At 40.9% G+C, this 24155-nt stretch overlaps 1 protein-coding gene across 11 annotated transcripts in view; it reads left to right on the top strand.

The window, feature by feature from the left end:
• Frem1 (Fras1 related extracellular matrix protein 1) overlaps positions 1–24155 on the top strand; it is a 154587-nt gene that overhangs the window by 72471 nt on the left and 57961 nt on the right. For 10 of the 11 annotated variants that reach the window (XR_390326.4, NR_154662.1, XM_006538013.4 and 7 more), the window contains 7 exons: positions 7764–7958; positions 9216–9401; positions 10535–10731; positions 13869–14073; positions 16765–16909; positions 20594–20735; positions 23691–23886. Coding sequence is in view for 8 of the 11 variants with exons in the window: in XM_006538013.4 (XP_006538076.1) it covers positions 7764–7958; positions 9216–9401; positions 10535–10731; positions 13869–14073; positions 16765–16909; positions 20594–20735; positions 23691–23886 (1266 nt within the window). In the remaining 3 variants the exon portion in view is untranslated. The remainder of the gene's footprint in view (positions 1–7763; positions 7959–9215; positions 9402–10534; positions 10732–13868; positions 14074–16764; positions 16910–20593; positions 20736–23690; positions 23887–24155) is intronic. The other variant, XR_001784157.2, reaches the window with a different exon arrangement.

The raw sequence follows: 24155 nt of genomic DNA, 5'->3' as shown, positions 1-24155 counted from the left end.
TGTACTGATTACCTTTAACTGGCAACGTGACACAACTTAAAACCACCCAGAAAAGAGTCTCAGTGAAGAATTATCTATATTGGGTTGGCGTGCAGGCATGACTGTGGGGAATTGTTCACCCTCATAGGTAGAAGTGAAGTCCCTATGGCTAAAGAAACCATGCACTTCAGACTCAGGGCCCAGAGGGCCATGAACTGGAGCTTACCTTAAGGCCTCCTCCCAGAGGGCTATCTTTCATGGTACCCACCAAGAAGGTGCCATGCAAGCTTCCAAAGGATGGAAGTCAACAATGGTTCTACCCCACAGTGACTCCTGTAAACCTGAACAATCACCAATATGACATAATAACCATAGGGTCAAGTAGTGGTACACATACCTTGGTGGTAACCAACAGCTCTCTAACTCAACTCAAGACCCTTTCAACAACAAAGAAATCGTGCCTGGTACTGGTGACCCAGCCAACTACCTAGGACTACTGAAGCCATGAATCTTGGAGGAGAAACTGCAACCACTCCTTCGCTAAACCAGTACAATCCCTAACAACAATCTAAACATTTATGCTCATGCCCACAAATAAGTGTTGTCCTCACCCCTCATTGAGGAAACTTCTCTTTGCTATAGATGGAGACAATTACAGAAAGCAGCAACCAATTAAAATGCAGAGTCGTGGAGCCCAGCCCTAACTAACTACATCTACAACACAACTCTGGCACAGAAGATTCAGGGATCATTGTGGAAGAAGAGCCTGAAAGATTATAGCAAGGAACAGAAAGTCAGCTGTGAAATGTTAGAGAAGCTACAACTCTGAAGACTCATCCACAAGATTACAGAAACTTGACCCGAACAAGGATCATTCCTGTAGACGAGCTAAATTAGAAGGGAGAGGGCTCATGTGGCCTTAATCTTAGACACGGGAAGCCTCAATCCTAGGCAAATAACTACAGACTATTAATGATGCTGAGAGTGTGAGAAAGGGTCTTGCCCAGGGAAGAGTACACCAAATTGATTAACCATTTCTAAAATGGTCATTCTTGAGAACATATGTATACAAGTAATATTATAGAGATGAGCAGATTGTATTTATGTAGTTAGGAACACACGCACACACACTGGAAGAGATTGAAAGAGAGCAGGCGTGGGGGGTGATCTAGAGGTGAGTTTAGATTGAGGAAGAGAAGGTGGCAGTGCCATGATTGTATTATAGTCATTCATTGGTTACGTCCGTTTACCCTCTTCCACAAAGGACCCTTCTCTCATCCTCTACACTTCTGCCACAACACACTTCTCTGGCTGTAAAAGTCTCTCTTCATTTCTTTTTCTTTCCCTTCTCTGGATACTGTCCACAATTCCTTCTTCTACTTCTGAGTTATTGCTTCCCACATCTGGCTTGTTTCACTTAACATAAATGTTTTTGAGCTCTAACCGTGTTGCTGTGGCTGGCATAGCATAAACATATATTTTCTTTATGTATGCATCTATTGAAGGGTATCTGGAGTGGTCCCACATTTTGACTATCATGATTAATGCTGCAATAAACATGAAGATATATGGGTCTTTTTGCTATAAAAATTTCATCTCCTTTGGGTAGCCAATGAAGAGTAGGATTGTTGGATCATATATAATTTTTGAGGAATCTGCATAACATTTCCCATAAAACTCCTATTATTTTACATTCCTTTTAGCAGTGTTTGTGTTTCTCTGCCTCTGTTATTTATTGTCCTTTTGGTGATGGATGTTCAGCTGAGTAAGGTAATAACTCACTGTGGTCTTGATGAACATTTTTCTGATGATTAATTGCACATTTTGTGGTGGGATTAAATCTCTCCATCACTTTGGGTAGTGTGAGTATGAAATATATCTATTTTTTGTGTTCCTATCACTTCTTTTTTTAAATTGGGTATTTATTTCATTTACATTTCCAATGCTATCCCAAAAGTCCCCCACACGCTCCCCCACCCACCCACTCCCACTTCTTGGCACTGGCATTCCCCTGTACTGAGGCATATAAAGTTTGCACCACCAATGGGCCTCTCTTTTGACTGATGGCCGACTAGGCCATCTTCTGATTCATATGCAGCTAAAGACACGAGCTCGGGGGGTGGGGGGGGTATTGGTTAGTTCATATTGTTGTTCCTCCTATTGCAGATTCCTTCAGCTCCTTGGGTACATTCTCTAGCTTCTCCATTGGGGGCCCTGTGATCCATCCAATAGCTGACTATGAGCATCCACTTCTGTGTTTGCTAGGCCCCGGCATAGTCTCACAGGAGACAGCCATATCTGGGTCCTTTCAGCAAAATCTTGCTAGTGTATGCAATGGTGTCAGCGTTTGGAAGCTGATTATGCGATGGATCCCTGGATATGGCAGTCTCTAGTTGGTCCATCCTTTCGTCTCAGCTCCAAATTTTGTCTCTGTAACTCCTTCCATGGGTGTTTTGTTTCCAATTCTAAGAAGGGGCAAAGTGTCCACACTTTGGTCTTCATTCTTCTTGAGTTTCATGCGTTTAGCAAATTGTATCTTATATCTTGGGTATTCTAAGTTTGTGGGCTAATATCCACTTATCAGTGAGTACATATTGTGTGAGTTCTTTTGTGATTGTGTTACCTCACTCAGGATGATGCCCTCCAGGTCCATCTATTTGCCTAGGAATTTCATAAATTCATTCTTTTTAATAGCTGAGTAGTACTCCATTGTATAAATGTACCATATTTTCTGTCTTCATTCCTCTGTTGAGGGGCATTTGGGTTCTTTCCAGCTTCTGGCTATTATAAATAAGGCTGCTATAAACATAGGGGAGCATGTGTCCTTCTTATCGGTTGGAACATCTTCTGGATATATGCCCAGAATATATGGAATATATCCAGAAGATGTTCCTATCACTTCTTTTATCAGTGTTTTATCATTTTGCTGCAGAGTTCTTTATTTTTTTTTTTAATATCTTGAGGGTGGTTGCTTCCTTCATTTTCTTTTCACCATGCTTACTATTTGTGTTTAGAAACACTACTTTTTTTTTTTGGCTCACACAGAAATATAATGGTTTAATTACCAGAAACTCTTTCTTTCTTTCATTCTTTTAAAATATTTTTTATTATTACGTATTTTCCTCAATTATATTTAGAATGCTATTCCAAAAGTCCCCCATACCCTCTCCCCACATCCCTACCCACCCATTCCCATTTTTTGGCCCTGGCATTCCCCTGTACTGGAGCATATAAAGTTTGCGTGTCCAATGGGCCTCTCTTTCCAGTGATGGCCGACTAGGCCATCTTTTGATACATATGCAGCTAGAGTCAAGAGCTCCGGGGTACTGGTTAGTTCATAATGTTGTTGCACCTACAGGGTTGCAGATCTCTTTAGCTCCTTGGATACTTTCTCTAGCTCCTCCATTGGGGGCCCTGTGCTCCATCCAATAGCTGACTGTGAGCATCTACTTATGTGTTTGCTAGGCTCCGGCCTAGTCTCACAAGAGACAGCTACATCAGGGTCCTTTCGCAAAATCTTGCTAGTGTATGCAATGGTGTCATCGTTTGGAGGCTAATTATGGGATGGATCTCTGGATATGGCAGTCTCTAGATGGTCCATCCTTTCGTCTCACCTCCAAACCTTGTTTCTGTAACTCCTTCCATGGGTGATTGTTTCCAATTCTAAGAAGGGGCAAAGTGTCCACACTTTGGTCTTCGTTCTTGTTCAGTTTCATGTGTTTTGCAAATTGTATCTTATATCTCGGGTATACTAAGTTTCTGGGCTAATATCCACTTATCAGTGAGTACATATCATTTGAGTTCTTTTGTGATTGTGTTACCTCACTCAGGATGATACCCTCCAGGTCCATCCATTTGCCTAGGAATTTCATAAATTCATTCTTTTTAATAGCTGAGTAGTACTCCATTGTGTAAATGTACCACATTTTTTGTATCCATTCCTCTGTTGAGGGGCATCTGGGTTCTTTCCAGCTTCTGGCTAGTATAAATAAGGCTGCTATGAACATAGTGGAGCATGTGTCCTTCTTACCGGTTGGAACATCTTCTGGATATATGCCCAGGAGAGGTATTGTGGGATCCTCCGGTAGTACTATGTCCAATTTTCTGAGGAACCGCCATACTGATTTCCAGAGTGGTTGTACAAGCTTGCAATCCCACCAACAATGGAGGAGTGTTCCTCTTTCTCCACATCCTCGCCAGCATCTGCTGTCACCTGAATTTTTGATCTTAGCCATTCTGACTGGTGTGAGATGGAATCTCAGGGTTGTTTTGATTTGCATTTCTCTGATGAATAAGGATGCTGAGCATTTTTTCAGGTGCTTCTCTGCCATTCAGTATTCCCCAGGTGAGAATTCTTTATTTAGCTCTGAGCCCCATTTTTTAATAGGGTTATTTGATTTTCTGGAGTCCACCTTCTTGAGTTCTTTATATATATTGGAGATTAGTCCCCTATCTGATTTAGGATAGGTAAAGATCCTTTCCCAATCTGTTTGTGGCCTTTTTGTCTTATTGACGGTGTCTTTTGCCTTACAGAAGCTTTGCAGTTTCATGAGGTCCCATTTGTCAATTCTCGATCTTACAGCACAAGCCATTGCTGTTCTATTTAGGGATTTTTCCCCTGTGCCCATATCTTTGAGGCTTTCCCCACTTTCTCCTCTATAAGTTTCAGTGTCTCTGGTTTTATGTGAAGATCCTTGATCCACTTAGATTTGACCTTAGTACAAGGAGATAGGAATGGATCGATTCGCATTCTTCTGCATGTTAACAACCAGTTGTGCCAGCACCATTTGTTGAAAATGCTGTCTTTCTTCCACTTGATGGTTTTTGGTTCCTTGTCGAAGATCAAGTGACCATAGGTGTGTGGGTTCATCTCTGGGTCTTCAATTCTATTCCATCGGTCTACTTGTCCTTCATTATACCAGTACTTTAAAAAGAAAATGAAAGAAAAGAATTGTGTGTGTGTGTTTGTGTGTCTGTGTATGCGTTGGTTTTGTTTCTGTCTAATTTACTGAACTGATTTATTAAACATTCTAAAAATATTTAATAGAGTCTGCTATGATATTTATAAATGGGAATAATTTAACATTTATCTCTCTCTTTCTTCCTTCCTTCCTTCCTTCCTTCCTTCCTTTCTTTCTTTCTTTCTTTTTTTCTTTCTTTCTTCCCTTCCCCTTCTTCCCCTTCCCCTCCCTCTCTCTCTCTCTCTCTCTCTCTCTCTCTCTCTCTCTCTCTTTTTGAGACAGGGTTTCTTTGTGTAGCCCTGGCTGTCCTGGAACTCACTCTGTAGACCAGGCTGGCCTTGAACTCAAAAATCCACCTGCCTCTCCCTCCTGAGTGCTGGGATTAAAGGCGTGCACCACCACCGCCCACGCCCAACTATCCTTTTCATTTTTGATGCCCTTTCTTTCTGTTGCATGATTTCTTTTGCTAAGATTTCTAGTTTCTAGTACTATAGCAAATAAGAATGGAGAAAGTTCCTATGTTCCTAAGTCCTTAGATTATATTCCACTTGAAGGGGCCTTCTTAGTGACCGGCACCTTGGCCCATTGTCCAATGCTGTAAATAAAACCTGTCTTGTATGGAGAAATCAGTTACTAAGTGCTATACTTGCTTTTTCTACTAAGTACTCTTTCTCTCAGGACATTTTTCTCAGTGCTTCTTTCTCTGACTTCCCTTTCCTGCAGCTCCGACCTGTACCTCCCAGGAATTTGCTTGGCAGGTTTATGCCTCCTTCAGGGCATAGCACAAAGTCAGAAAAAGCATAGGAAGGACCTACTAGGCACTGGCACAAACAATTGCCCAGGGTTCTGTCATCAGGCGCTTGTATCTTTTCCCCAACCATAAAACCTTGTCCATTATCCAAGTGAATGGAGTTGTCACTGAGTGTACTTAGGGGATGCGTCTCAGGAACACTGCATAACAAATTCCAGCGTGTTCAAACCTCTTCCAGGAAACGGTGTAGTATTTCCCTATAACCTATGAAAAGCCCCACATTATTTCAATAGTCCTGGCATCACTTACAACTCAGGCAACTTGTGGTATTCTTTTATTAGGGAATAAGAAAATCTACATATTCGGTACAGATAAACTTTTTTTTTTCAAGTATTTTAAATGTGTGGTTGGTTGGGTTTGCAGATGTGTCCTGTGAGGATAGAAAAGTCTCTCCCTGTGAATGAAATTGCCATTTAGTGGGTTAAAATGTTTGAAGAGTAGCAATTCTACAAGGCTCAACCTAATGGATGCATACCTCTGTGGTACTTTGAACACATTGCCTTTGTTTTTCTCTTATTACACAGTAAATAACACACAGTAGGTCTTTTGACATTTAGCATTTTTTAAACATGCCTTTCAGAAGTGTGAAATGTCTGTGTTTTCTCTGTTGAAATGCCCAGAGGACTAATTATCTCATAGCAGGAATTGAGTAAATGTTTATCAAATTAATAACTAGTGGGTAAATGTTTTAAGTCAACTTTCTCTTTTACCATCAGTATGAACAATTAAGAGGTCTATTTTTATTCCTGCAAAATTTGAAGGATAATGCTTTTACTGAATAATATTTTAATTGATTCTTTCAAAATCTTATATAGTGTATTTGAAGCATTTTTACCTTCTCTCCTCACCTTCTCCCAGACCACTCCTCCCTTTTACTCACCTATCTCTATCTATATATGCATCTGGGTACCCATCTACCAGTGTGTTTGTGTGTGTGTGTGTGTGTGTGTGTGTGTGTGTGTGTGTGTGTGTGTGTGTATGTATGTGTATGTATCAATCAATCATCTATTTATATCATCTATCTATCTATCTATCTATCTATCTATCTATCTATCTATCTATCATCTACTTATCCATGTAAATCCATCAAGTCAAATTTGTGTTGTCCAAATATTTCTGGATGTGGCACCTGAACCCTCTTCAATCTCACAGAGGTCATACTCTTAAAGGAAACTAACTCTCCCTCTATCAGCAGCTATCAAGCTAATGGTTTCTATTGAACTCTATAAACTTCAACTTGGATTTTTCCTCCCATCCCCTCCTATTCCTTTCCCTTCCCTCTTTTCCCTTCACTCCCCTCCTCTTCCCTTCTCCCCTTTCTCCTCCCCTCCTCTGACCTCTCTTCCCCCCTCCTGTTCTTCAGAGTTCTCAGTATTGTTTCCCATTTCCCACTTTAAGAATTGCCAAGAGCACACATTCAGGGCTTTTTTGTTGCCTGAAGAACATAGACCGTCCTGTTTGCTGATCAGGGACTGGCTAGTGTGTAGTCAAGGAAACACTGAAAGACAAGGCCAGGATGTGGATTCCTTTTCTTTACACTTATCCAGTGTCCTGCCCTGTGTCTCAGGACTGCTGTGTGGTTGGTGCTTATTCATTTTTGGTGGTTAACGCACATGGAGCGATGATTATCAAGGGGACACAGGAACCCTCTGCCGTTCCCTGAGGTTGTTGCTAACATCAAAGGATTAAGAGGGAAGAATGAAATCATCCCCAGTCAAGCTCCTTGCCTCCCCCTTGTTCATTTGTGAACTGTCAGACCCTTGTTAGCCCTGCTTTGCTCCTCCATATGGTCTGTGGCTGGCAGGGATTTCACAAGAGGCAACAGATGGACAAGCATTTTTGTATTATTTTCCTGACTATATTTAATTTTATAGTGATAAAATCGAGTTTCATGTTTTTATCCCCTTAAATTCCTTTCCCTTCCATGCAGTGCTTGCAGAAAAAGTATGAAGGACGTTGTTCATGCTGCCCTGTTTCCAAAAGTCAGGACTCAGCACGGTTATGTTTTCTAGGTGGCGAGATTGGCCTTGAACCTTGTTCTGACACTGTTGTATTGGTGGTTTCGGATGGTGAAGCTGACCCTTTGATGAACGGCTGTTGCTACGATGGACCTGATTCATCTGTTCCTCTTCATAAGTCCTTCCCCACATACCAGCTCAACATCACAGTACATCCAGTCGACAACCAGCCACCTTCAATTATAATAGGTGACTGTGTTCTTCTTTTCAGTATAATTGTCTTAGTGTCATACCAAAAGAGTCAGTGAAATAGTTCTCTTTGCTTAGATTAGAAAGCTACCAAATGCAGTCATCACCCAGTAATCATCTCAACAGAAATACATAATAAACCCAAGATCTGTAATAAAATATCACAGCACCGAAGAACATACGTGCTTAAAAATTTATATATTTCCATATATACAGAGATCACAACAGCACATGTGTCTTTGTGTGTGCATTCTACAACAAGGACGTTGAGATCCTCAAATATGCTGGTTTATTTCACATGGGAAAATATCATTTGCCTGCTGGAGGGAGAATAATTTATTTTATCCATAATAATTTCTATTCAGACAGAATCTGCTTACCACAGAGACCATTTATATACATTTAAGCTTACGTGCTTCTCAGAAAGTCATCTCTTCATGGGCATTATGTATATGTTCTCTCTCACAGAAAAAAAAATAAGCATATGTATGAATGTTCTTGTTGTAATTTGCAAAGTATCTCCCAAGCAATGTTCTGGAAAGGAAGCGTTATCCCAGCAGAGTAATTAAGCACCAAGGCATGAAAAGATGTTCGTTATGAGCAATTCATAATCGCTCTCAGGCAATTAACGCTGTGACAAACAGAGGTAACGACTGATCTTGAGGAGTACATAAACTACATTTAGTGGCTTATCATTAAAACAGTTTGGCAATTCTTATTTTCATTTGTCACTTCTATAGAGACACAAGGGAAATCAGAGTTTCTTGAGAATGACTGGAGGGGCTGTAGCAGAGCATTTAGCCTTGCTGCCGTCTTTCCACTATCATCTGGCTGGCTTGGATACGAAAGAGTATACAATGCTGTAAGTCCCAATTAAATCACACTCATGTCCCCGGAATATTCTTACCACAAGGAGAATTTATGCCCGAGAAAATGAGTCTCTCCCACGGAAGCATGTTTGCCTGTAGGATTTTTGCATATTTGCTCTGGCTGGGGTTGCAATCACGCCCTCTGCTTCTTACTATTCTGATGGAGGAGTTCAGGCTAAGATGCAAGTGTATGGTTTTAAATTTTGTTACATTTTGACTTACTGGTTTTGTGAGCCAATGTGCTCATGTAGATCTGAGAGCAGAAACTGGTTCTCCCTACCCCTACGTTGGTTCTCAGGATTGAACTCAGCTCATTGGACCAGACATTTGGCACCTCCACCCACTGAACTATCACCCTGGCCTCTGACTGGTGTTTTTTTGTATGCAGGTAGGATGCTCACAGTGGATGAAGGCTTCTCAGCAGCCCTTACTACTCATCACTTGACTGTTGTTGATTGGGACACTGCCCCGGATGACTTAAAATTCATGTTGGCTTCTCAGCCCCAGTTTGGCTACTTAGAAAACGCACTGCCTTCTGCAGGCTTTGAGAAAAGTAACATCGGCATAAGGATAGGTAAGTCAGGGTTTCCTGACCCACAATGTCTTGCCAGTGTTCACGGATGTGAGTGGCTAGATCAGGCTTAGGACATGCGTGAGGATTTAAAAATATTCAAGGCACCACATGCGTTCAAGAGATTGTTATAATTATTCTAGCTGATACACTGAATCTTAATTGTTTCTCAGTTGGACTTTTATCTGGACTTTTCCCATGTATGAACATTTACAAGTGAAATAAGTGGAAAACTTCGTGTATGAAAAATGTATGAATATATGCTAAAGTGCCCACCTATTCCAAGGCCTTCCTAGCCACTCAGCCCTGGGATATAATTAATATGATGGGAACCACAGAGACTCATACTTGTCTTTCAGCACATTTAATAGATATTATTGAAAAATATTAAGAAATATTGCTGTAAGTGCTACTGAAAGAGAAACCGGAAATGTTTGAGTAGATTACATTAATTTTGAAAGCAAAATGTTCCTCAGCAACCAGAAGAGTCTTTAATAAAATGAAACAGAGATAAAAAGCAAGACATAAATCTTCCAAAAAGAACTCTTTATATGTAAGTTACTTTTTCAATCGTAAGACATTTCTATTTTAAAATACAAGTGAGATTAGATTTAAGATTAACCAAATTAAAGGTTATTCATTTTGTTTCATGATTTAATTCATAACATAGGACATTTTTCATCTTCTGATTTAAGGCTAGCTGATTATCAAATTCATTAATTAATTCTATTCAATGCAGTGAGCTTCTTGATGTATGTTATGGGGACAAGTCATTGGTTTCCAGGCATTCTGCCTAATGTTAAAGAGATGGTATCCTTCTTAACCCAGTATGACAAAAGCCACGTGTCAGAAGGACAGTTTAGCCAAGGGTTCTTCTCCCTGACTTTCAGTCCAAGTGTCTGGAGACTGATTATGAAGTCCCTGCCTCCCGATTAGTGGTTATCACAAGTCTGTTATTTGGGCAAATTTTTGTCCTTTCTTAAGATCTGTGATCCCCGCCTTTATATGGCTGGTAGGCATCACACCTGTCCCGGCTATGATCATGTATCTACTTCGCAGAGAAGCAGCTGTTACAAACTGCAGGTCCCTGGGAAGTGCTCTTTATCATTTCCCTGTTCTGTCTTGGTGTGTGCTAGCCTCATTCCAGTGGACAGACATGAAGGCTTCACACATTAACTATGTGCAGTCCAGGCACCTGAGAGTGGAACCAACTGCTGACCAGTTCACAGTATATGCCACAGACGGGAAGCATCGCTCCTTGGAGACAACATTTCACGTTATCATCAACCCCACAAACGATGAAGCTCCTGACCTTGCAGTACAGAACATCACTGTAAGAAACACTAGAATATTCCTCTTTACCTCAACATTTTCTGGCTTTTAACCCCTTTATGTTGGTCCAGGGACCCCCAATGTTAGTTTGGTGAGGAGTGAGGAAGTCAGAATCTTTTTTTTTTTTAAAGATTTATTTATTTTATGTATGTGAGTACAATGTCACTCTCTTAAGACATACCAGAAGAGGGCATCAGATCACATTGCAGATGGTTGTGAGCCACCATGTGGTTGCTGGGAATTGAACTCAGGACCTCTGCAAGAGCAGTCAGTGCTCTTAAATGCTGAGCCATCTCTCCAGCCCCGAAAATCAGAATCTTATGTCACATAATTAATCACTTGTGGACTATTAGCCTAATAATAATGGTCATGGCAAAGATAATGTGAGTGTGTGTGCATGCATGTGTGTGTGAGTGAGTGAGATTGTATGTCTGTGACTGTCTATGTGTCTGTGTAATAAAGTACCTACTGGGTTATAGGTTCCAAGTATTCATAGTTGGGATGCATTCATAGATGTCCTCACAACAGGCTTTTAGGTTCTATATTGTTGCTTTTTATTTCATTACCGAAGAAAGTGAGCATAAACAAGCTAAGTAACCCAAGAGATTCATGAACATGTCAGAATTATGTCTGTATACTATAATTTTTTCTGTATGTTTTTACTTACAAATAAGAGAATGATACCCTACGACTTTATGCTTTACTCTCTAAAGTATAAGACCACACACACACACACACACACACACACACACACACAATCACTGTGTAGTTCCTTTTAAATATTATGCACCTATATATGGTTAGTTCATACATTATATTCATGCATTAACATGTCAAATGAACACAGGCTTTGGCCTCAAAGGAACTTGGGGATTGCTTTGAATTTTTTTTTTGTATTTGGGCAGGTTATTTCTCTTCAAGTTTCTGTTTCCCCATCTTTGAAAATGTATGTAAATTTTCTTTTGAAAGTCAGCCATGATGATTTAGTTGGCCAAGCACAGTGTGACCGTAATGAATGAATGTTTGCAGTACAGTTAGTGCGCCATTGTTTTACTAATATTGACCAAACTCATTATTTCCCCTCATTTTTTTTTGCTAAAAATAATCACATTCTGAATGTGAATGTCTTTATTTGATTTTAATTTTCTACTGAATCTTAATGGCACATGAGTGTCACCTCAGCATGAGATTTAAGAGCCAACTCCTGCCTCTCCTCTTCTTTTGGCTCGTGGCTTACTCTGGAGAGCCCTTCAGTGATTATATGAGGGAAAAAAAATCTATAAATGATCCTTTCCACACCTATTTTCACTGTCTTTTCTGCCTGAGGCAAGGGCTTTTGGAATAATTCGTCCTCTGGGAAGTTGTCCCTCATCCCTTTGTGGGAGTGATCATGTCTTTCACCCAAGCCTTCTCATCTACGCAAATCATGCACAGGCCCTTGGAGCATTGGCAGAGACAACTTTTAAGCATCAAGCATCCTTTTTCTTTCTTTTCTTTCTTTTTTTCATATAACTGCATTTATCTTTCCTCTTAGGAAATTTCCTTATTGTATAGATAGCTGGGCTTCCATCAGAATATTTCAGTGCATTTTAATCATGTGCAAACCTGTGTCTTAGTAGTTATCTGCTTTCTGAGTATGTTAATTCAAACTTTTTTATTCTGGTAAAAAAATTTTTAACAGCCTGGAGAAATGGCTGAGAGGACACTGGTTGCTCTTCCAGAGAACCTAAGGTTAAATTCCCAGCACCCATATGGCAGCTTACAACTGTCTGTCTGTAACTTCAGTTCCAGGGGATCTGACATATTCACCCAGATAGATATACATGCAGGCAAAACACCATTGCACATAAAAATAAAAATTTTTATTTTCATAATGTCAAGAAACAATTTCATTTCCAAAAAAGAATCCTGTAGGTTTTTTGTTTGTTTGTTTGTTTTGTTTTGTTTTTAGAAAATTCCTTGGCGATCTTGTGGGTGAATTTAGTATTTTTTGTAAATGAGATCCATTACCACACAGTCTAGGGGGAAGCTTCCTAGTTAAGCTTAGTAAAAATGGAGAATTACATGCTTTTGAGTTGCTTTATTAGAGTTCTTAGGGAGAGTGAGACACTGACAGAAGTTTTTAAATAGCTACATCATTATGAACTAATCTGTGATGTGATTTCGGTCTTTAATACAAAAAGGTCAGCTAGGAGCAGCACTGGTTTTGGCCAAATATCAGTGTGGCTGCAGGAAGGTCCCTTCGGAGCCACTGGAAGACACTGGAGAGAAAGCATAGGTTCTCATGATGTGACCGCTCCGCGGTGAAGACAGCCTGCTGGCCTCCACTCTTTTATGCGTCTTGTTTCTGGATGTCTAGCGGCTCTTGGTATTCCTTCCCCAGCTACACTGTTGATAGGCAGGCCTTCCCAGTCCTTCCTCCTGACTTTGACTCCTGAGAACATTTATATTACCTTCAGAATGTAGCACAGTGGCCGGGCAGATCCCCAGGGAGCATGCGTAGGATTTATACTCTTTGAGTATTTAGATCTTGCTGTATTTCAGAACAGAAAACAAATATTTTCTTGTTCTAGCCTCTCTCTAAGGAAGAACAGGGACGTGGGCAAGTCAACTGAGTACCAAATGGCTAGTGGCTTTCTTGATCCAATAAGCACTCCAGTGTGTGTGGACAAGTGTATGTGTGTGTATGTGTGTGTGTGTGTGTGTGTGTGTGTGTGTGTGTATGTGTGTGTGCGTGCGCGCGTGAGTGTGTGTGCGAGTGTGTGTGCCTATGCCTGTGCCTGGGTGTCTGTGTGTGAACTTGGGTTGTCTCGGCTTGTGTGGCAAGCACCTTTACCTACTGCACCTTCTCACCAGCCCCACGTTGATGTTTTAATCATTCCTCCTATGCTGTGCATGGAACTAAGAAGAACTTTAAAATCTTTAGAAAAGACATGAGGGAAATGATAGATCTCTTTTTACATTCCTGTTAACTAGAAGTTTCTTTTTCTAGAACTCAGTATCTGAAAATGCCATGGAAAATTTGAAATGGGATATCTTCATATAACTGGGTGGGTTTTAAAGTAGCTTTTTCAAAAGAAGTAGATAGAGGAAAGGTTCTATTTTCTACTGCTCACTGTGCCGGCTTGCTCCGCTCAGGTGTATGAGGGGCACATGGTAGAACTGGATTCTTCCATCATCAGTGCTACTGACAGGGATATTCCCAAGGACCCCTTGCTCTTCAGCATCGCTCTCAAGCCCCAGCACGGCCTGCTCGTCGATGCTGCCATCAGCAAGGACTCCCATCAGATCAAGCAGCTGCAACACGAAATCCACAGCTTCTCCGTGGACCTTCTCAAGAATGGTAGATCGTGAGCCGCTTCTGCTTACCTGATGCAGTGACTTAGCTCACCTCCGTGGGGACTCTAAACAAGTCGTAATAGTAGAAACAGAAATTAAATTGGTGGTTACCAGAGAGGTTAGGGGGAGAGGAGAGAAATGAGAAGCTGTTGGTCAAAGGGTAGGAAATTTCAGTCCGTCAAGAAAATTTAAAACCACAAATATTGGACTCAGGAGATAATAACAATAAAAAAAAAGGCACGAGGTTGTAAAGGAGAGGGAAGGGCAATATTTGAGGCATATGTTTGTACACAGTGATGATTATAGTAAATAGTGTATAGGGTAGCTGAACATTAAAGAGTACACACATTCACATATAAGGGAAAGCAAAGTGTGATTCCAGCACGTCACATATATCAAAATGCCATGTTGTGCTTGCAAATTTTTGTTAATTAATACATAAATTTAAGAACTGCTTTACTCCACTAAAGATACAAACAAATCATAGAAATGTGGGGCAAGGAAGCATATATACTTATCTCTTCAGTCTGAATTATGGGCTCATGACTAACAAGGGGCAGACAGCCCTAGCCAGACACTGTAGGCAGTTGAAGATGTAATGATGTGTTTTCTATGACTCTTAGAATACCATTAACAATTATATTTGTGATTTTCGGTATTTTAACATAGAATTTTAATCATAATTTAAATTTTCCTTCTCAAACGATTCAGATCATGGCTTGTCTGCCAAAATTTTTACAGTTGAAACAAATATAGATCCACATATAATAACCATTCATTAGTCTCTGTGGAGATAATGCCTTCTTTAGGGAAAAGACACACTGGAGCAGGCTGAATTGTTTTTTAATTACTTTTTAAAAAGGCCTTGTCCCAGTTTCGATGTTTAAAAATACTTTTAAAGACATGAGCAAATATGCAGTTCTAGAATCAGTACCTAACCTCACACTCCTCTCTTCCGTGTTTCCTTTCCCCGACCCGGAAGGTCTTCCGTCACCCTGACCAGGATGGCACCAGGATGGCTCTGCTCTCCTCCCACAGGAAGCCTGCTACTCTCCAGGCCTCTCTCCTCTGTGCCTCCTTTGCACTCGTACTTTTTGGCCTGTTTCCTACTGTCTTCTAAGTATTTATTTCTCTAATTAGAATGTAGTCTCTTTGTCCCAAAGGTTATTTTGTAATAATTGCAGATGACATCTCATGTTTGAATATGAAAAGCCAATTCATCATCTCAGTTGTGAATTGTAAAGAAATGGATTCTGGAACTTTGAGGTTGATCTGACCAAATCTGTCCTTATGTGCAGCAAATAACATTGTTACAAACACTGGGGAAGGGAATAATAGCTTAAAATGTACTCTCATTCATTCATTTTTGTTTGCTGAGCTATATGCATACCTGTAATACCAGCACCTAAGGAGTCTGAGATAGGAGGGCCAAGAGCTCAAGGCTTTCAAGGACAGCCTTAGCTACACAGGGAATCTGTTTCTAAAGGGGAAAGAATACAGTTTAAAATATTTTTTTACATTTATTTATTTATTTATTTGTCTTGTGCTTTTGGGGGAAGTTGTGGGGTGCCATTTGAAGGCCCAAAAAGAGGGTTTTTAAAAAATTAATTATTTATTTTATATATGTGAGTTCACTGTAGCTGTCTTCATACACACCAGAAGAGAGCATCAAATCCCATTACAGATGGTTGTGAGCCACCCTGTGGTTTGCTGGGAATTGAACTCATGACCTCTGGAAGAACAGTCAGTGCTCTTAACTGCTGAGCCATCTCTCCAGCCCGAGAGTTTTTTTTTTTTTTTTAAGTTATATTATTGGTTATTCTTATCAGATTAAATAAGTACCATGCACTCATCATGTAAGTTTGGATAGCATGGTTAATTTGAACAAAAAAAAAATAAAATTTCTTAAATAAATGTATATTTTGATGACATTTTCAAAAGTTAGGTTTTATTTGTATTTTGGTTTTTGGTTCATTTATGAACATATTAAAAGTAACCCATACAATGTAAATATATTCTCACAAATATTCCACCCTTAAACATACAGAATTTATCAATTGCCTGACATATTAGATAACTCATATTATAATCATTTCATGTACATTCTCAATAGTACCTTGAATAGTTTTGGTAACTATGGTGTTTTATTATATGGATATACTATGCTATAGATTTTCATAACTTATTTATTTTAAATAATTATTTTTTATTTCTTGGCATTAATAGTCACATGTCAGTAAACATTTTGCATAAATCCATTGGTGTTTCTAAAGATTTGTAGTTAGTTTTGAAAACAGTAAATTAATGTTTTCAACTGAATATCTATCTAAAGGACCATTAGGAAGTTTTTTTTAAAAATGACTAAAGGTAGTTTGCATGGTGATGTTTAGAACTACTTATAATTCATTTTGATGACTGGCCCAAGATAGATTTTACTTTAATTTCCTACAAGAATTCATTTCTTATATTCATTTAAACACTGTAATAACTTTGTTCTTTTATGGTTTATGCGGTTTCCTTATTTAAATAAGAAAATTTAATGAGCTTTTGAATGACTCCACAAAACAGAGCTCATGTCCCTATAATACATTTATTAGTGAGTTTTCTGAACACCAAAACCAGGTATTAAAATGGAGTATCTGGGGCATGAGGACAGTCAACAAGAAGGAAGACCCTTTCCTCTTTTCTCTTCCAGGAATGAAGCTGGTCTATGCCCACGACGACTCAGAGAGCTCTGCTGATAACTTCGTGATCCAGTTGTCAGACGGGAAACATAAAATCCTTAAAACCATCTCAGTAAACATTACCCCAGTGAATGACGAGACACCAACGCTAAGCAAGTGAGCTGCCTGAGAGAGTTCATTTCTGATGTCCACAAAGTTTTGTGACACTAGGTCCACAGAAAGATGCCAGGCTCCCACAGATCCCATCTTCTATGACTGCCCTGCCTCTCAGGCATCAGGAGTAGCCAGAGCAGAGGCTAGGAAGATAGCTGAAACAGTCAGTCCTTAAAAGACACATAATCATACATATACCATAACATACACACACACATGCGCACGCGCATGGCGTGCAAGGTGCAATCTATAACTTGAGTTACGATGTTAACTGCTAACAATCATCAAACTTTTAAACATTTTATTTTATTTTATTTTATTTTATTTATTTATTTATTTTGTTTGTTTTGTTTTGTTTTTCGAGATGGAGTTTCTCTGTATAGCCCTGGCTGTCCTGAAACTCACTTTGTAGACCAGACTGGCCTCGAACTCAGAAATCCGCCTGCCTCTGCCTCCCAAGTACTGGGATTAAAGGCGTGTGCCACCACGCCTGGCTAACCATCAAACTTTTAACTAAAAGCGATCAAGGGAGACGCTCAGTCCCACTTTGTTATCCTGCTTCACTGTCTGCCCATCTGGACTATGTCCCTGACGGATCACCACCCCACTACTGCATATCACAATACGACCCAGAATTCTAGTAACATGAACTGCAAAACTTACATACCATTGCATTTCTCTAATACTAGCAATTTCTTCTGCAGTTGTCAAGTGTCACACTTCAGACTGCAAAGATCTTCACGAGGTCTAGCAGGTCTTTAGAACTAGCTGCAGACATGTGTCTGGCTCTTGGGGTTCCACTGAGACCCCTCTTATTTAATGATGTAGCCATTAAGCCTTAAATAGACTGAGTTTTTCTGGGATGGGAACACCTTCCTGCGAATCTCTAAACCTCCCAAAGTCTCCTGGACTATGTAGGGAAGAGAGACCAGGCAAATCCCCACCTTATGCTGTCAGATCAACATCATCCTTTATTGGCTGCAAATGCTCTGAAGAAAGAAAGTGTTATGGGAAATGCTGATAATAGTATTTTGGAAGACTGATTCTCAGGTATCAGTTCATCCAAGAATATATATGAAATGTCTGTATCCTTATTTCAATGATGAGGTGTCAGATTGGTTTGACATTGATTTATGGATGTGAAAGATGCTGTCATTCTGGAACCCAAGAGGAAGCAAGGATGAATTCGAGGCTAGCCTGTGGTGACACAGTGAGTTTGAGGCCAGCCTTGACTCTATTGGAAGATCTGTGACAGTAGGATGGGAGGATATTAAACTGTTACAAACCTCTTTGTCGTCAACACGTGAAGAAGGGAGAAAGATAAAAGCCAGTGTTTATTCAGTACTTACTAAGTGTCAGACATTTTACTAAACCATTCCTACACATGATTTTATGAATCCATCTGCCACTCACTGGCCAGGAGCAGAGAAGAAAAGGAGTCTGTCCTCTGAAGAGCCACCGCCTTGCTGCTGGCCTCCCAGCGACAGCGACAGCTGCAGAATCCCCAATCTCTTTCAACTCTGCTTCTGAATCCATCCTCTGTGAGGAAAGTGTTCTATTAGCAGAACTGTTGAGCATACCTGTGGGCCACGGGGTGACATTTCAGTTCCTGTGCATGGAGTGCAACGGTCGGATCTGGTCGACTGGTCTGCTGTAGTTCAGACAGTTGCCTTTTTCCTTTCTCTTCCTCCTTCCCTTTCTCCCTAGGAAGGAAGCAGCAGTTGCCCTTTTTCTTTTACCCTTTTGGTTTTTAGTAGAACTCCTTTCCCTTTCTCCCAGAACACCCTCCATTCTTTGTCTCCTTCTACATCTCCATCTTCTCCCTTCTTTCCTTTTGTTATTAAGACCTTGGGCATAGCTAATGGTTCAGAAATCTTGAGTGAGACAGAGTGACAGAGACAGCTGCTTATCAGAGGTGTGGCCTTAAACACACACTCTCTATCTTTCTCTTTGCCTCTCAGTGGATGGGGATGATGCTAGCACTCTTTCCATATGATTGTTACAAGAAAGACATGTAAAAATGCTCCAGAGATTGTACACAGAGAGTGATCACAAATATCCTTCATTGTCATTATTACAAGCGGTTCTCTCTGTTCTGGAAACACAAAGACAGTCTGACCCTCTGTTCACTTCCTTTTGTTATTAAGACCTTGGCCATAGCTAGTGGTTCAGAAATCTTGAGTGAGACAGAGTGACAGAGACAGCTCCATTCACAGAGGAAAAGACACGGGATCATCCTGGATATTCACAAGCTATATGCTCGATGAAAATATATGTATGTATGTAAAGAAAAATGATCCTGAGATGTAAAGGAACATGGTACAGGATTAGAAAATATTGTAGTAAGAGCAGCAACTTGGGCTGGAAAGACAAACACCACGGCTTCTTCCTCCTATCCGGACCCTAGCTTCTAATTTTGAAGTATGTATGAAAGTGGATGGGGATGATGCTATCACTCTTTTCATATGATTGTTACAAGAAAGACATGTAAAAATGCTCCAGAGTAAAACAGTCACTGCTACGCCTTTCCCTTCTCACTGGCTCCCATCTTTCTACTTCTGGGATCCCTTTCTATATAAATTACTTGTAACACAGTCTTTTATCCCAGCATCCCCTTTAAGGCAACCCAGACTGTGGTACTTCTTCGCTGTCATGTAATCCTGACACTGCTCCTACCAACCTTATCAAGTAGTGATTTGAGGCTATCTTTCATCTTATAGAAGATAGCAATGATCTTGAAAAGCCTCAATCACCTGACTCATTAGTCCTCTAGAATGCTGTGATTCATCTTCCCCACTCTTATCAGGGAAGTTGCCAGTCCTGGGCTAACAAGAATTCCTCTTTGAATGAGAGAGGTTAGAATGACGTGTCAGGCATGGGCTTCTCTGGAGAAGACCTGATGGTTGCTAATATCAGTTGTGAGACTCGGTGTCTTTGGTCCCAAGGCCATGGACTTCAAGATTCCCCATGTTTCTCAAAAACAAAACTTGTGAGGCAGATAGAGTCGTCATAGGTGAGCTCACTGTGACCACAGTGGAGAGCTGGAAGGCTGGTAGGAAGAGACCCCCTTCCTCACTTGGGTGGAGCTGGGGAAAGGTTGCAGTGGTCACATGGAAGCAGCACATGGCTGCCCTGTCTGTTCATGCTCTCAGTTAGCCATCCAGATGCCAGGGGCCAGCCTGGAGGGTCCACTTCTTCAGGAAGATGAGCTGCTATAAAGACTACATGCACCAGGGGCCTTTTCAGAAGGAGGGAGGAGATTAGAGGACCAGAGATAGTGCAAGAGTATCAACCTCAGGAGGGCCTTCAGGAAGAGCTTTGGAACATTATATAAATTGCTTTCAGTAGGGTTCTGGCCATATGGTTAGATCTATAACACCTGACCTGCTTTCTTCATGGAGACGTTGTAAACGTTAGAAGAGAGAACAGAAACAAAATTGTTGTATAAACTACGTTTAACATAAAGGCATAATGTTGCACTCATGTAAATAATGAGAAGCATCTCTCACTTAGGCCACACTCCTTTTCCAGACTTTGGTATACGACTGTTTCCAGCGCTTTGGCTGTTGCTTATTACTTATATCTTGAGGGTGGGATCTGTGATAGCCCATGATAACCAGTATGAGTGTCCCCTGATGGCCTATGCCTTCCATTTTCATATGAACACCCATCCTTTCCTTTCTCTAGGAAGGCTGAAATCTCAATGGCTGTGGGCGATACTCGCGTCCTGTCTAGTGCTGTTCTTTCAGCCACAGATAAAGACTCGCCCAGAGAGAAGATTCACTATGTATTTGAAAGACTTCCCCAAAATGGACAACTTCAACTTAAGGTAAGTGGCCCTTTAAAGCAATTATTTAATTAATTATTACCTTTTTCATGTACGTGTGCCTGTGTGAGATTATATGTGCCACATGTGTGCAGATGCCCATGAAGTTTAGATCCCGAGGAGCTGGAATTATAGGTGCTTATGAGCTGCCTGACGTGAGGGCTGGAAACCAAACCCCCGTCCTCTGCAAGACCAGTTTGTGTTCTCAATCACTGAGCAATCTATCTAGCCCTAGACTTGCTGGGGACTAGGGGTGGATGACCCACACAAAAGCCCTTTAACCTTCATTTCCCAAAGCAGGTGTACATGTTATCAACACACATTTGTACCATTGACTTTATTCTAGTATAAGCATAGTTTTCACTCAAATGTAGAATATTTACTTTTCCTGTTTAGAAAACTTTTAAATCTGTTGCCACTTCTTTTCCTCTCTCCCCCATGCCTCCCCTCCCTCTTTTCCTTCTATTCTCTCACTCCTTAATGCCTGTGTCTTCCTTTCCCGTTCCTGCACCCCTCCCTTTGCCTCTCTCATTTTCTCTGCCATACTCTAAGCCGTCTCGGGAGCATGGAAGCATTTAAAATCTGCACCTATTAGTGTCTTTTTTTTAATGAAGCCTCCTCCCAGCCTCATGCGAATCTGTGAGAGGACAAAATCTTGAATCCAAAGCTACACTAGGGACACTCCGTGTGGCAATCCTCCTACCCCACTCAGTGATGGCTCTCCTATCTTACTAACTGCTGTATTAGAATCTGGCAAAACACCGGTGTGACAGTAAATCTACACACCTGTATTTGTACGTGTTCCCAAACTTAACCCTTTAATAGAAAGCAACAATCATGGAAATGTGAGGGTACATGAAGGGTTAAGTCACTGGAGCTCTGGTGCTAACTGTTCCCGGAGCTTGAGGAGTCCTTGTGATTCCTCTTAGTCCTGTGAGAGTGAACGGTCTGATCTATTCAGGTTGCAGGCATGATGCTTAGTAGCCGGTCCAACACGAATCATAGATCAGCCACTTGAGGAGGTCGGCTGACCCACGGGTCCAAAACCTTGATCTGAATGGTGGCTAGAGACTAGCAACAATGTCTAGCCAGCCGCGATGTCATTACCTGAATGCGTGAGTCTTAATCTAACACAGGCTAGGCTTAGAGTTGAAAAGCAGAGGGGATTCATCCTGTGGGGAACAGCTTGGTTGTCACAGAGCGTGGGTACCACAGAGAGTCAGAGAGAAGAGCAATCGCTGATTTAAATTGAGGTACAGCTGTGTCCTGATTTCATTTCAAAGCGTAATGAAGCAGAAACACAGTGAGAGTGTACACGTTTGGGTGGCTTGGGGCCTGACTTGCTTTGGATATGAGAGGATCCAGATGGGTCCAGAGTCCCAGCAGGCTGTGCACCATCTTCTCACACCTCCCTAGGGCTCACTGAGGCTGGCTAACTGAGGCTAGGGACTGGGCCTCTGGGCCCCCTAGCTTCTTACAGCTTCTTGTTTTCTTGTTAGCTCCCCTTCATTTTTGTTTGTTTATTTTGTTTTTGTTTTTTTCATTTTGAGTTTCTCTTTCTTTCTTCTTTCTGGCATCAGATGATTCTGTCAAGTCAAACTCATATTTGGGAATGCAAATGAAGAATTAGAAACAAGAGGGCAAATGATGCCTTCCCCTATATTTTATTTCTAGGAGAATATTATCCAGAGGAAAAGTTAAATAGGAGCCCCTGCTGCCTAGTTTAAAAAGAGTCTGAAAATCTCTATTCGCAAATAGACCTCATTTTTTTTTTAAAAAAAAAAAAAAAGCAGCCTAACTACTGTACTCTAAGTAGCTTTACCCAGTGGACCTGTAGTATAACATAGGTCTGCAAATGTCAGGTGGGCAAAATAATAAAGAAGAAGAAATCCCACCAGGTAGAGGAACTCAGGAGAAGGGAGGCTTGTGTGTGAGCAGGGCTAAGACTCTCTGGGAACTAAGGCGGATGACCAAGAGAAGAGAAAACAGAAATGACTTACGGGTGTCTTAGTCTGTTGACCAGACAGGCAAACTGACGAGTCCTGTGCATGGTGAGTCACTGGAAATGACATTTTCCTTCAGTTGTGTGGAATGACTTCTGCGAGCTCTTCTTAAGAAAAGCTGTGCTTGGGACTGAAGAGAATTAAAGTGGGGTTATTAATGCAATATAGGTTTAGTATTCTATCCCCTAATACTTCCCCAGTTGTTAGCCACTCTGCCAGCATAAAAGCCTCTTCTAACAAAAATGCCGCAGTTCTGCCCCAAACACTTACTTATGGTTGACTTGGGCTTTGAAGATCCTGATGGAAAATGGATGGTTTATACTTTCTTCTTACTGTGTGTATGCACGTGTGCCTGTGTGTACGTGTGTATGTGTATGTGTATGTGTGTGTGCATGTATGTGTAGGGGGGTTGATGGGAATCTGAAAGCTTTCTTTAGTTTTTAGTAAGGATAGATAGTGACTGGGGGGTGGGGTGGGGGAGATATCAGTATATTCTGGCTTTGTTTTACCCAGTGAGCTTGGATACACAAGCCATGTTGAAGAAAAGGTGTTTTATTAGATACACAAAATTAAAAAATAAAGTAAAATTTGAAAAGGGAATTTTGAAAGAAACACATTTCATTTCTAAGCAACCCGTTTCAGCAATCGATTGCCCACCTGCTCTCGTTAATTGGGTTATTTAATCAGCCAGGATTGGTGAGGATGAATACCTCGGAAATACCAGGGCTGTTGAACGAATTTGTCAAAATTCCTCTGGTTGGAGCTGTTTCTCACCCAAGGTCTTTAATTATTTTAATATATTTTGTCGAAAGGAAAAAAATATGAGGTCCCATGGCAAAAATTAGTGTAGAATTTCCCCCAAGTGTTCCTATCAGAGGTTTTCAGGATGTGGGAAGCATATCCGTTAGCTGAGCTGGGGACGCCAGGGTGCCTGCCTAACTGTGACACCTTTCAGATAGGGAGGGACTGGGTCCCTCTCTCCACTGGCATGCAGTGCACCCAGGAGGATGTGGACCTGAACTTGCTAAGATACACGCATGCTGGTAAAACGGACTCCCAGGATGGAGACAGCTTCACCTTCTACCTCTGGGATGAGGACAACAGGTCACCTGCATTTGACTGTCACATCATCATTGAAGACATGGGCAAAGGTAAGAGTGTGTTTGTCCATGCTTAGAGAGACCAGTAGTTGTCAGTAGAAATGAGCTAGTGTAAATACACACATTTGTGTGCTATGGGCCTAGAAAACTTCCTGACTTCCATAGGGATCAGGCACACACATGTTGCGTGCGCTCGTGCTCTCTCTCTCTCTCTCTCTCTCTCTGTCTCTCACACACACACAACTCAAAATAAAAGGACAAAAACAAAGAAATGAAGGAAAAATATAAGTTCTTGATACTTTATTGCCACTATTCTATAA

The sequence above is a fragment of the Mus musculus genome, chromosome 4, assembly GCF_000001635.26.
Source record: "Mus musculus strain C57BL/6J chromosome 4, GRCm38.p6 C57BL/6J".
Classification (NCBI taxonomy): Eukaryota; Metazoa; Chordata; class Mammalia; order Rodentia; family Muridae; genus Mus; species Mus musculus.
This window is presented reverse-complemented; position numbering and strand designations above follow the sequence as displayed.